The sequence below is a fragment of the Thalia democratica genome, chromosome 6 (assembly GCF_965202585.1).
Source record: "Thalia democratica chromosome 6, ktThaDemo2.hap1.1, whole genome shotgun sequence".
Lineage (NCBI taxonomy): Eukaryota > Metazoa > Chordata > Thaliacea > Salpida > Salpidae > Thalia > Thalia democratica.
The window spans coordinates 60208875-60222498 of NC_139170.1; the positions used below are offsets into that span (position 1 = coordinate 60208875).

The 13624-nt window shown below is 25.9% G+C and overlaps 1 protein-coding gene across 1 annotated transcript in view; it reads right to left on the bottom strand.

The window, feature by feature from the left end:
- Positions 1 to 6781: 6781 nt before the first annotated feature.
- The window catches only part of LOC145837745 (polypeptide N-acetylgalactosaminyltransferase 4-like), a 30546-nt gene continuing 23703 nt past the window's right edge, over positions 6782 to 13624 (bottom strand). Inside the window, exons 11-15 of the mRNA XM_082945181.1 lie at positions 9029 to 9169; positions 8555 to 8662; positions 8059 to 8220; positions 7551 to 7686; positions 6782 to 7282 (exon numbers count right to left, since the gene is read on the bottom strand). Coding sequence (XP_082801307.1) covers positions 7206 to 7282; positions 7551 to 7686; positions 8059 to 8220; positions 8555 to 8662; positions 9029 to 9169 — 624 coding nt within the window. The 3' untranslated portion in view covers positions 6782 to 7205. The remainder of the gene's footprint in view (positions 7283 to 7550; positions 7687 to 8058; positions 8221 to 8554; positions 8663 to 9028; positions 9170 to 13624) is intronic.

Consider the following 13624-nt stretch of genomic DNA (forward strand, 5'->3'; position numbering starts at 1 on the left):
TGCTTTAAAAAGTGAATTATCAACATGTATGTTGTATGTTTATATCTACAAGCCTACATATTTGTAAATACTGTTCAATCTTGGTTAGTGGCAATAAAAAGCTATTGGGATGAAAATACTGTTGTTGCAGCGATTATTTGTGGTGCAGTTATTGGCACAGTAGCTTGTATTGCTTATTATATGTGTAGATGCTGTAATATAAAGCAAAAACAAGAAACAAACACGAATATTAATAATCAAAAACAACAAACGAAAAATGGTAATGGTGTTAATAATGATGAAACTCGAAATATACCAGTGTTCACAATAAATCAGTACAGACAAGAAACGGATAATGTAAATAACAAAGAATATGAAAGCATAGAAATGAGGAAACTTAGAAGGAATATGCAGAGAGTAAACGAAGAACTGAAAAACAGGAAAGACAACACAATTTTAGGGGGTAGAAGAAACAACATTGGAAGAATAAAATAAGCAATGGTGATTATACTCTCGGCTTTTAAAATACGGAAAATAAAACTCATTAAGAAAAACTATCTTTATTATAGCTTTTCTTTTCTTCGATTTTAAGTCTTAAAATATTGTTTATTGAACGACAAAATATTTGGTCATAGGACGTGATGCATGTACTAGCTACTTTATGCTTTTTTTTATAAAACTTTTAACTTTTAAAAAGTTATAATTTTAACCGTAGCTTTAGAACAAATACTATTTTAACGTCATCACAATTTAGTCTGTTTCCAACTAGTTTAATTTAAAGAAGCAATAGTTTGTATATGTATATGTGCTTTATTTGTAAAAAAAGTTACTACAATTACATTTTTTAATATATCTTTATAATCATGTTTTAAGTTGCAAGGTTGTTTAAAACTATTTACTTAATATTATTTTAACGTTTGAAAATTTTGTCTTAAGATGACACTAATGCTAAATTAGTCTGCTTAGATCATAATAACGAATATTTATTTGTTTTATTAATGTTCTCTAATCAGTAAGTAAGTTAGTAAAGATTGATCAAAAATAATATTTAATAATAGTGTTAACACACAAGCGTTAATTGAAAAATAATTTAACTGCATAGCTTATAAGAAAAATACAAAAATAAAAACAAATAACAACAATTTGGTTTGCTATTTTTCAGATAAAGATTATCTTATGTACCTATTTATTAGAAAAAATTTGGCAGTCCACAGTCATCAAAAATAAATTTATTTAATTACGAAAATGAAATTAATATTCCAAACCAAAGTTAGTTACATAAAAAAAAACCCTTTCTAAATTAAAAAGTTAAATGTAAGATCATTCAACAAATATATATCCAATATTATATTCAAAAGGTATTTAAGTTTGTTTTATCTGCGTTTACGAGTACTATAATTTCAAAACTTTAGTGTTAATTCAGTAACTATATTAATGCCACTTAACCAACATTTGAATCCAAAAACGATAAGTAATCGAAACCGTAACAATGTCTTTATTAGTTTTAAAATTATTGTTTTCCGATTCAAAAAATAAATTACAGCAAGTTTAAACATTGATTTTTTAAATTACAACAATTTTCATAATATTATTACGTTATTAAAAAAATGTTTTTACTTTTGTTATAGATATAGAAAACACATTAAGATAAAAATATGGAATAAAAAACTAACATGTATTTAACTAGTTATAAAGCTTACATAGTTATAGTTTTTATTTGTATTACCTAAAGAAAACAAGATGAAAATAAAAGTTTAGACAATAAAAACTGGATTCGTCTTACATAACACTACTGTTAAATCATTTTGTTTACTTTGTAACAATTAACACTTCTAGTTTAACAAAAACTTAAAAATTAGTTAACAAAAACTATAAACCTAATTTTGTATCAATAATGCTATTTTTCAACTTTACCCACAAACGTTCGCTTCAGTACCTCGTACTTAAGCCCGCTTGGTTAAGATCACAACAGCGGTTTTTGCGACTATGCCTGCCTAATAAGACCTAACTAGGACGAAACCGGTCATAGGGTTGTCTCGGATACTGTTGTTGATCTTGCGGTAAAGTTAATTAACTGTTAGTATCTGTAGAGCTTGTTTTCTAGCTATAGAAAAAAGTTTTTATTTTAGAACTTAAGAAATGACAGTAGCTATTTACAATACTTTAACAACAAAGTTCACATTTAATTTTGGTCGAGGTTTGAGAAATGTTAGAACTAAAACAATACTGCATGTAACTTTAATTTTTACTTGAGTTTACAAGTTGATAAAACAGAGGATTTTTTTAAACATGTACTACTACATGTTTTTATTTTTACTACTATAAGTGTAAAAATTTTAACTAAAGTTTTCAAAAACTATTTAGTAAAATTTTCTAATAATTGGTAGATAGAAAAAATTAAACAATAAATACTTAACTAAGTTTTTAACACATAATCTTTTGTAATATTTTTTTTACTCATTCTAGATACTTAAATACACAGTAAACTTAGTTTTATCATTTACTTTATAACTTTTGTTATAAAAATTATTAGAATATAATTATATTCCATCATTACAATGAACATAACTGCTTTAAAAAAATTTTAACCGATTTTGTTTAGCCACTCTAGTAAGTATTAAACAATTGAGATTTTATATCAATTTGTTTAAACTTATATGATTTCATCTGTAAAAGTTAAGACACAATAGGTTTTAACACTTTTACTTGCTAGTAATTATACCTAATTACTTTAACACATTTGCGTAAACCATCACTTATTACGTTTTATGATCAATTTTAACCAAACTGAAACTTTTGATATTAAGTTTTCTATAAACTAACGTTTTATTTTATTGAAACACTGTTTAAGTTTTTAAAAACTTATGTTTACAAAGAACAAAATAATAATTTACAATGCTTTGTTTTTGAAAAACTGGCTAAATTTTCTTTAAGTTTATGTTGTTTAGAATACAAACTATAGTTTATGATTTATATTAAATGTGTTTTGTTAACAATAAAAGAGTTAATTTAAATTAGTTATCACTATAAATTTTTATTTGTATTGCTATAAATTAACAAAGTACTTTTCTGTTCTAATTTGTTAAAACTTTTTGAAAGTAATTTATTATAATAGATAAGTTAAGACACTAGTTTTTACATAATATTGTTGTAACAGCTAATAAATCTCAAACTTAATTGCAATACATTTTCTTAATAAGTTATTAAACTTAGTTCTGTTTTAATAGTATAATTTAGTTTTCTCTAAATATGTTGCTTTAAAAAATATTAATTTGAAGTTAAGATTTCAATCCCTTAATATTTTGTTAGAAAAACTAATTTTGTAACAATTTTAGGGGTTTTTGTAAAGAAAGTTTTTGTAAATTTAAATTAAGTATCATATTGACAATGAACCTTGTATATTTGTATTTACAAGCTTACATACTTGAAAATATTCTTCAAACTTGGTTAGTAGCAATAAAAAACTATTGGATGGAAAATACTGCCAATGCAGCAGTACAACTGTTGCTTTAATAGCTGTTATTGCTTTTCTTATTTATAAGTGTTATAACAAAAAACAAACACAAGAAACGAATTTTGGTAAATTAAATGATAACAAAGAAATTGAAAACCTAACAAAGACTGACAGCAGTCCTATATACCCTGAAAAGTATGATCATGATAATGGTTTTCATTTTTCAGCAATACAAATGACACCAATTAGTGAGGATATACAGAGAGTTACCGAAGATCAAGGACAGACAACAAAACTTTAGGGGTGGAACAAAAAAATAACTATCTAAAAGAATTTTGCAGGAAATAATTTGACTGTGGTTCTTTTTGAGCTATAAAACATTTGTTAAAATAAATCAATAATGAAATGTTTTTGAACTAATTTAAATTATTTTTTATATTAAATCTGTTTCTTTTACTTTCTTTTAAATATTCTAAATTCGCTGTTTACTTTTGTAAAGTTAATTACATTTTACAACTTTATTGTTAATAATTTTTATAAAAATAAAACAAAAATATCTACAATATCTTTAGCATTGCAGGTTTCTTAGCTAGAATATATTAATACAATACAATGCTTGAATATTTGTGATAATTACTACATAAGTTCTACAAGACATTCTTTCATTAACAAATTTAAAAACATTTTTTTTTACAGTTTCTCAAAGATGATCGTAATAAAATTAAATATATTTAGTTTTAAAAAAAATTTTTAAAAATATATAAGCTATAAAAAAAAATTAAGTAAGTTTAAAGTAAAGTAATGTCAAAACAAAAACTGTACCATTACCAAACCGATTTTTTAGATGCTAGATAACATTATTTTTAGGTATAAAAATGCTTTATGTTTTATAGTTCTTATTTAGAAATGAAGTTTAAACTTTAAGTTTTTAAAGATTATGACCTTCTTTTTCTACTATAGTATGTTATAAACTTGTTGTAAAACTAATAACTAAGATCAACTCATTAAGATGAAATATAACAAGATATTGATATAAATTTTATTAGAGTTATCTTACAGATAAAACAGGACATTTGGTGTACAGGTTTACTTTTTTTAATAACCAAGGTACTATTGTTGTAAAAACTTCTTTTGAGTTTAGCTTTTTATGTTTTATAAAATCTTTTGTAAGTTAAGATGTGTACTACTGCTTTAAGAAAATATACAACAACAGTTTTTTATGTTTTTTTTTAAGTGTTTTGTTTAACTAGTATTTTCTAGACAGTATGAGAGTAAATACTGAGTTAAAACATTATTTAATGTAAGACTATAGATTAATGCTTCAGTTTTAACACATCATTAAACTGAGTCTTAGTTTATATTTTGAAAAAAAAAAAAACATTAATAAATAACAACAGTTATTTATGCAAAAAAAACTATTAAAACAGTATACATAAATTTTCTGTCTTTTATATAAGTGAGATAATAATAAAATTAAATTTTTGTTCAAGTATATATTTTTTTTAAATTTCTTAAACTTAAACTTAGTTTTTACTTTAAGTAGATAACATTACTTTTATACTTTTGGACTAGTATACATTTTTGTTTTGTTTCGAGTTTATTGGCGTCGTAATGTTAACATAATAAAGTAAACTTTTGCAAAAAGAACTTTTGTTTCTTTTGATAAAAACTTATTATTTCCTCGCATCGGTTGTCTAACTGGTTGATTTAGTTTTTGGTAAAAACTTAACTGATGTGTTTTTTTTGTTATCTTCAAGGATATTTACTTTATTAACATCTAAATAGGCATATTAAGTTACTTAAAAGTCTGTTACTAAAGTGTTTATATTAAAATAAAACTTTAACATCCCTACCTTAACCTTAAAGTAAAACAAATCAAATACATTTAACAGAAACTTTAAACAACAATGTATCAATTATAATGGAATACCGTTATTTACTATTGCAACTTCATTCGCTTGTAGACAACAAAAAATCATCGATTGCAGCAACAGAATGCTATATCAACAACCAACCGATTGGTTTTGAAACATTTATCGTTTTCCTACTTGCGTTTGCAGTTTTGATTTGCTTTGTTTGTATTAAGAAAGTGAAAAAATGACGAAATTAATAGGGAAAGGTTGATGAACGAAGATGATATAGCAGAACAGTTGTTGGAAGATGTTTGAAAGAGAATAAAGTTAATATCCTAAGAATTGAAGAAGGAAAACTACCTTTGATGTATATGAGCGAAAACCATAAGAAGTAACATAATGATTTCAGATGACAACTCGAGTAGTAATGTCATAAGTGTGTTTGAACCAAACAGCAGAAATATAGTGTTTGTAGACAATAACTGGAGTGGAAACATCAATAGTGTAGATGAATACTTAAGTAGAAATGTCATTAGTGCTGGTGACAACTTGAGTAGAAACATTATTAGTTTAGATGACGACTTGAGTAGAAAAGTCACTAGTGTAGGTAAAAACTTGAGTAGAAATGTCACTAGTGTAGGTAACAACTTGAGTAGAAAAGTCACTAGTGTAGGTAAAAACTTGAGTAGAAATGTCACTAGTGTAGGTGACGACTTGAGTAGAAACGTCACTAGTGTAGGTCACAACTTGAGTAGAAATGTCAGTAGCGCATGTGACAACTTGTGTAGAAACTTCACTAGTGTAGGTGAAAACTTGAGTAGAAACGTCGTCAGTAGTGTAGGTGACAACTTGAGTAGAAACGTCGTCAGTAGTGTGGGTGAAAACTTGAGTAGAAACGTCGTCAGTAGTGTAGGTGACAACTTGAGTAGAAACGTCGTCAGTAGTGTGGGTGAAAACTTGAGTAGAAACGTCGTCAGTAGTGTAGGTGACAACTTGAGTAGAAACGTCGTCAGTAGTGTAGGTGACAACTTGAGTAGAAATGTCATTAGTGCAGATAAGTACTTGTGTAGAAATGTAAATTATACACATGATAACTTAAAAACGTAAAGACTATGAATTAAACTTTGAAAATTTTCGGTCTATGATCATATTTTACAATTAAATTTAATTAAACATAAAAAATTTTTAAATACGAAGGCTTTTTATGCTCTCTTTCATCTTATTTGTAAGTTTTATTTAATATCTTTATAACAAAAACAGCTTATTTGTTAATTATTTAGTAAAGGCTTTTAAGCATACAGTTAACTTCTGAAGCTTGTTTTAGATTTTGATATACATAAATAATTGATTCCAAAATTTTGTCCTTTTGTATTATATTAAGCTTTTGTTTTACCAACTTTTTAAACAAATATGGTTCACATAATGTGTTATTTATTAATTAAAGATTAGTGCACTAGTGTCTATAAACTGTCTAGAAAATAACGCATTAATTTATTTAAAGTATAGTTTTAACATATCTAAACGGTCAAAATGAATAGAAAATAACATTTTTTAGACAGCAACTTACAAAACAACCGTTTTTTAACAGTTTCTAGGAACAATTAAGTATAGTAGTGCATTAAGACAATAAAAAAAGCAGTAAAATTATCAGAAAAAAAGTTTAAAGAGCATTTTATATAGTTCTAATTCGTGTTTTATGTTTATAAACAATAAAAAATGTTGAAAGTTTTGTAAAAGCGTAAACTAATTAAAAATATAAAATGTTTAACGCTGTATAGATACAAAAACCTTATTAGAAAAGTTTATAGCATACAAAATTACAAAGTGTTAAAGTAGTCATTATCAAAAAGAAAATAAAAACAAATACTACAATATCATAGTAGTTAAAATAGTCTAGTAATACTTAAATTTTTATTTTGTTAATATCTTTCTCTCTCAGAGGTTTGATTTTCTTCAGTTGAATCTTCAACATCTTCAGCGTCATCCTCGTCTTCTTCTGTTTATTTTTAAATCAATTTTTTGTATTAAATACTTTAAAGTATTTTATAAGTATTTAAATTTTACTTCAAAAAATAGTTTGTTTTTTAAGTTTTTCAAAGTTTCTACAGTATTGCCAACAATAATGCCAATACCACTTTGCTTTTTTGATTGTCTTTTATTAATGAAGCTAAAACTAGGTATAATGGATTAGGTATAATAAGTTGGTAGATTAAAATAGAAGTTGTATAATACTTATATATACTATATAGAAATTTTAAAGTGACCTTCTTCGTATCCGTCCCTCTGATTAAAAGTCCAAATTTGTTCAACACCTTTCATGCATTTCTTTAAATTTACACTCCTCGTTCTTGTGTTGAATGTCAAACATCTATCTGATGAATCGTGGTATATCCTACCGCTCTAAAATTATTTCATATATTGCTACGTTTACAATGTTATATACAATGCTAGTTCAAAAACATTTTAAGATAAATTATTTATTATAAATTACATAAGATACGTAGTGTAATTATGCACGGTGTGTTCTTTTACTCTAGAATGATTTGTTGTTGTTTTTCTTTTGATTTAAATAGTGGCAGTTATCACAACTTCGTATAACTTTTTTTTAACACGATTTTTAAAAATCTTTACTTAGTAACGATTCTAAAAAGTATAACTTAGAAATTATATCTGTTTAAGCAGTATATACGTTATAAGTTACTATATAAATAACAAGTTAAATCTTAATAATATAAATGAGATTCTACAAACTCTCCTTTAATCAACACTAACAGGTAAAAGCAACCACTGTTGACTCTCAGGAGTTTCATGCCAAGGATACCTACACTTTTCAGTTCTGACATTGGTGGCAGTTTCATTAACATGAGGTGCTGCTATACACAACTCGCTAATTGTGTTCTGACGAATCTCTCCCTCCTTCGTGAACTCGAAATACTAAAAAACAAGTAGTTGTAAAAAATATGCAGGTAAAACAGTTACTTTGTTGTAAATTTAATACTAGTAAATTAATTTGGTAACTGTTAGCAGTATATTTCTCAACTTGATGATTTTACTCTTTGTATTAAGTATTGAACTTTCTAGGGTTTGTTATTTTATTCTTGTTTAAATAATGAAACACTAATACAAGCAAAATAATGAGTAGGTATGATAGAAAATATAAAACAATCGTAGATATCCAAGTTTCACAGTGTTATATAGTCTCGCTATATATAGTCAACCTACTAGTTCTAAAATATGAATGTAATAAAGTTTTGTACAAAGGTTTTACCTGTCCCCTTCCTAATGAGTGACATGTTTCCAAATCTAGACTCGATCCAGGATTTCCATGGATGTTGTTTGAATCAAGACACAAATTATCATCAGTTGATGGTCTTATCTGTGAAGTATAACTTGTATCAATTGAAAAATTAAAACTCTATGCGTATTCTATCATTAAACATGTGAATACATATTGTCTCTACTGTATACTGTAGTAATTACAAAGCCGACTAAAATATAAAGCTAGAAAAACTTTTATTAATAATATTTGAAGAAAACTTTTAGTCCCAATGTTATAGATAATAGAAATATTAAATAATGTTCTTTAACTTTGTATAATTACTTAACTATGTTTTATTAGCACAAATTAGTCGTAACTATATTCTTAACAACTGTCCCATGAGAAACTATATCTTATAAAGTACTATATTGGTTAGAACATATAAGTTTTATTTATGTATATCTAAAATTATAATTATAAAACCTCCCCGTGAGATATTATGTCTTTGTAAGGAACAATATGTGTGGGAGCCACATTCATCATGTACCATTCGAAATTTCCACATTGCATTTCTTCTATGCTCTTTCTACGAAGGCTCACATCAGGTACGTCCATCTGTCTTGCCTGTAAATATTGTATTTGTTTTGGTTTTGCAGATAAGAGAACTTAAGTTTGTATATTTAAGTCAATGTATCAACTAAATAGATAACTTAATAAAACAATAAAAAACTTAAGGATCAAAATTATATGTGAAAAAAAAACTTTTATAGTTTATTATAAGTAGATTTAAAAAAAAAAAGAAATTATTTTTTTAAACTACCTATCGAAATAACCTTACCTAGATACCAGTGGCGTTGCGTGGTATTTTTTTTAGGTGGTGCCGAATTTAAAAAAAAATCTACTACTTTAAAACTCTTTTTTATCTTAAAAAAAGACTTTTTTCTATAAAAATTACATTAAATTGCTAATGTAACTTCGGAAATTTAATTTAAAAATAAAATATTTATTTTTTCAAAAAAAATATTTAAGAAAATAACGTTAAAAAAAAGGTAAACACTTTAAAAAATTAAAGCAAATATAGAATTATAAAAAAAAATTAAGTAATTTAAAAGACTCAAAAAATGTTAGCTTACTTATCAGTATTAATTATTAAGAAAAAGAAAATATTAAACAGTAGAAAAAATTTAGACAAAACAAATTTTTATTGTATTGAAAAATACAGCAACTTTAATAGTTGTTTATTTTCCTCAACTTTATTTAAAAAATATTTAATTAAACATCATACTAAGAATGGTTATTTTATTAATATTTAACTCAACAAAAAAATAAATGTTTTATTAGACTTGGCAAGGAAATTAAAAAGTCTACAAACAAAAAAAAATTTATTTACAAACTGCAAATTTATTTAAAGTAAAATTTGTTTTACTAAGTAGAAAATAGTTGCTTATTTATTGATGAATATTAAAAACAATAAACGAGTATCAACTTATAACTAATTAAAACTTTTGATGTTTGAAAAAAAAAACAGCTTGAATACTAAGTAAAAAACACAAAAGTAAAACAAGCAAGCTCATGTATAAATTTTACGAAGTCTCTAACTTACAATTTAGATTAAACAGACTAATATTATAATAAGAAAATACACCAAATGCAATAATATCTCTTTTAGCCTCAACTTTAGTTAAAAAACATTGGAGTAATAAAACATTAAACTATTAATAACTATTTTACTAATATTTAACTTAAAAAAAAATCTAATTTCACTAGGCAATAAACTAAAAAGTCTACAAATAAATAAAATGTTGTGAACAAATTTTTTTTTTCCAAAGAATAAGTTACATTACTTAGTAATAAGTTGGCCTCGAAGTCTTTAGATGATTCTTTTATAAAACAAAACAATTTGCTAAAATAGATATTATAAAGTTATAACAAAAGTAATGTTTTTTTGTATATATAAAAATATATATTGATACTCGAAAATTTAAAACTTCTCTACAACAAAAGTATAAAATTTTATAAAACATAGGGTGAAAAAGTTTGAAAAAATTTGCTTTAAGAATGATGGAGAATATAGGTTTTCAGTAAAATTGTTTTTTTTTGCTGTTTTGGTTTGCTCCTTGTATAATAAATCATTGTACTCTCTGGCTTTGACCAGTTGTAACTAAAAATTTAATTGGAAATTTTAAGTTAATTAAAGAGTACTTATTAGCTTTCTGAAAAAGTTAAAATAAGAACAACATGTAAAAAAGTGCCTATTCACCCTCCCCCCCCTCTTACCCTCACTATTTTGCACAATTTTTTTCACAAACATTAAGATTTTATTAACTTTTTTTCTAATTTTAATGCCTTTTTGTTGGAGGTTTAGTTTTTTAATATGTTTTTTATAGTATCTTTTCTTTAATTAATTTTAATATGTTTTTTGATTTTGATGACAGTGTTTTTCTCAGGAGCTCAACTTTTTAAAGTATAGTTGGTGAGGCTGTAAACACTTTTTATTTTCAACACTTTTCAAGAATTTATAAATAATTTATAAATATGTAACCATTATAGCAGTAAAAAATTGGTTAGTTAGTTTTCATGTGGCCATAGGGGTAAAACACTTATTTTTTAATTATAAGTAAGCTTGTTATTTTCAGAGTAAAAAACTAAAACTGCTTTAGTCAGCCTGAATATTTTTATTATTTGGTCTGTTTTAATTAGTGATGTACCGGACTCACTATCCGGGTCCGGGTCCGGCCGGATATTGCCATTTTTGTCTGATATCCGGATCCGGCCGGATTCTAATTTGAAAAAAAAGTCCGGATCCGGTTCCGGCCGGATAAAAAAGTCCGGGTCCGGTTCCGGCCGGATTCTAATTTGAAAAAAAAAGTCCGGATCCGGGTCCGGCCGGATCCTAACAGAGATCTTAACCCGGATCTAGTTGGTAAAAAAGAGCATACTGAAAAGTATTTTTTTCAAAAACAAACCCTGTGAAAATTAATAAGAGTCATTTTCGTCAGTTAAAATTAAACACCTACCGTGATTGGCTCATTTTGTACACGTGACTAATTTACATTTGTTTACATTTAAACTAAAAATAAACATTTCATGAAATGCAACTCTTTACATATGTTGTATAATTGAAAACTTTTGAATGAATACTTGCATTATTTATTGTTTAAAGTTGAGCTCAGAGAATATTTAGAGTTAATACTGTTGAATGTACGAGCCAATGAGAATCATATGACGAAATGTTTCAAACTAAATACTTATGCAACAAAACATCAGAACATGACAGGCAGTTTATTTGTAAGCAGTTAGTTAGTTTGGTGTGTAGCTTGAAGCAACAAAATATCTTGAACGTTTTTGTGAATGCTTATTGTAAGTAGTGTTTTGTTTTAAAAGTGAATATTTCAACTGGTGTTTAATTGTTTAAATATTTAAGCCAGGTTTATAGTTTACTAAAAAATTTCCAGTTTTTTGCTTACTAAAATTTTTATTTAATTTTTAGTTTTTTGTTTTATGTATTTTGATATAGATTTAAATAGCTTCCAGTTTTTAAAGTGTTACCAAAGTAATTAATAATTTTGTATATGCTAGTATTTCTTGTTGTGTTTTATATAAAAGATTCATCACTCAAAACTGTCGTGTCTGATTATAGAAAGTAGTCTGAGTTAGAATTTAGTATTTGTTAGATATTAATTAAATAAGGTAGGATTTAATTATGATGGGTAGTACTAATAAGTTAAGTGTACCACAATCAGTCCACAACTTTACTACCAAATTGTCAACCTTTGCTAGCTGTTCTACTGATTATTAGATTAAAGTAATTTTTCAGTTTTTAAAAACCTCATTCTGACTCAGGCTTGTTTGAACTCACTCTAGCTAGTTATATTGACTTAAACAGTGGCAACCCTGCTAGTTTCAAAATTTTTGGGAATTTTAGAAAATCTTGGACTGCCTCAGGCTAGTTTAGTTTTTTATAAAAACTCAGGCTAGTTTTCTTTTAGATTTTGAATGAGTTTAAGCTGATCCAGTTTTCAATATTTTGTAATTTTCTAGTGTATTTTGTTCAAGAACTTGATTTCAGATTTTTAATTGTAAATAACACATAAATTTGTAAACTTTGTGGCTAGCTGTTCTACTTATCATTAGATTAAAGTTCTTTTTTTTCAGTTTTTAAAAATCTCATTCTGACTCAGGCTAGTTTATTCTAGTTATTTACCGGACTCACTATCCGGGTCCGGCCGGATATTGCCATTTTTGTCTGATATCCGGATCCGGCCGGATTCTAATTTGAAAAAAAAGTCCGGATCCGGTTCCGGCCGGACTCTAATTTGAAAAAAAAGTCCAGGTCCGGTTCCGGCCGGATTCTAATTTGAAAAAAAAAGTCCGGATCCGGGTTCGGCCGGACCCAAAATTGTGGGTCCGGTACATCACTAGTTTTAATCTATCTGTGGTCATCTTGAGTTTTTAACATTTCTAAGTTATCCTGATTATGAGGCAAGGCAACCATATTTCAACAATTTTATCTAAATTTTATTCTTTGTTTATGAAAAAATTTAACCAAAAGTCATATAAAATAGAATAAATTTTCTTAAATTATTAAACTACTTTAGGTAATCAAAGTTTCTAAGTTAAGGCTAATTACTTTTTTTAAAATATGTGACTGTTTCAATAATACTAAATTTCATTTAATATAAATTCAAACTATTTTTCTGTGTGAGTGAACTAGAAGTTTATAATAAACTTCTTAATTTTTTTTTCAGAACTTAAAGTTTACATTTAAATATAATTTTATTAAAATATTTTATTAACTTTATGATAAAAATAATCAGTTATAGTTAAGTTAAGTATGCAGATTAAGATAAAAAATCAAATTTTTTAGACTTTGGTGACTTAAGGTTTTTATCTTTTTTTTCAAAATATTTAATTTATGACAACTTTTGTTCTTTTATTGTCCAGTATTAATAGAAGTGATCTGTTAAATTTAAAAAAATCATGTGGGTACATAAACTCAAGTTTAATCCTTTGCAGTAGCTTAACTTAGTTTTTTTTTATGTTTACAATAGCTTGTAGATGATACTTAAGCAGTCCTGT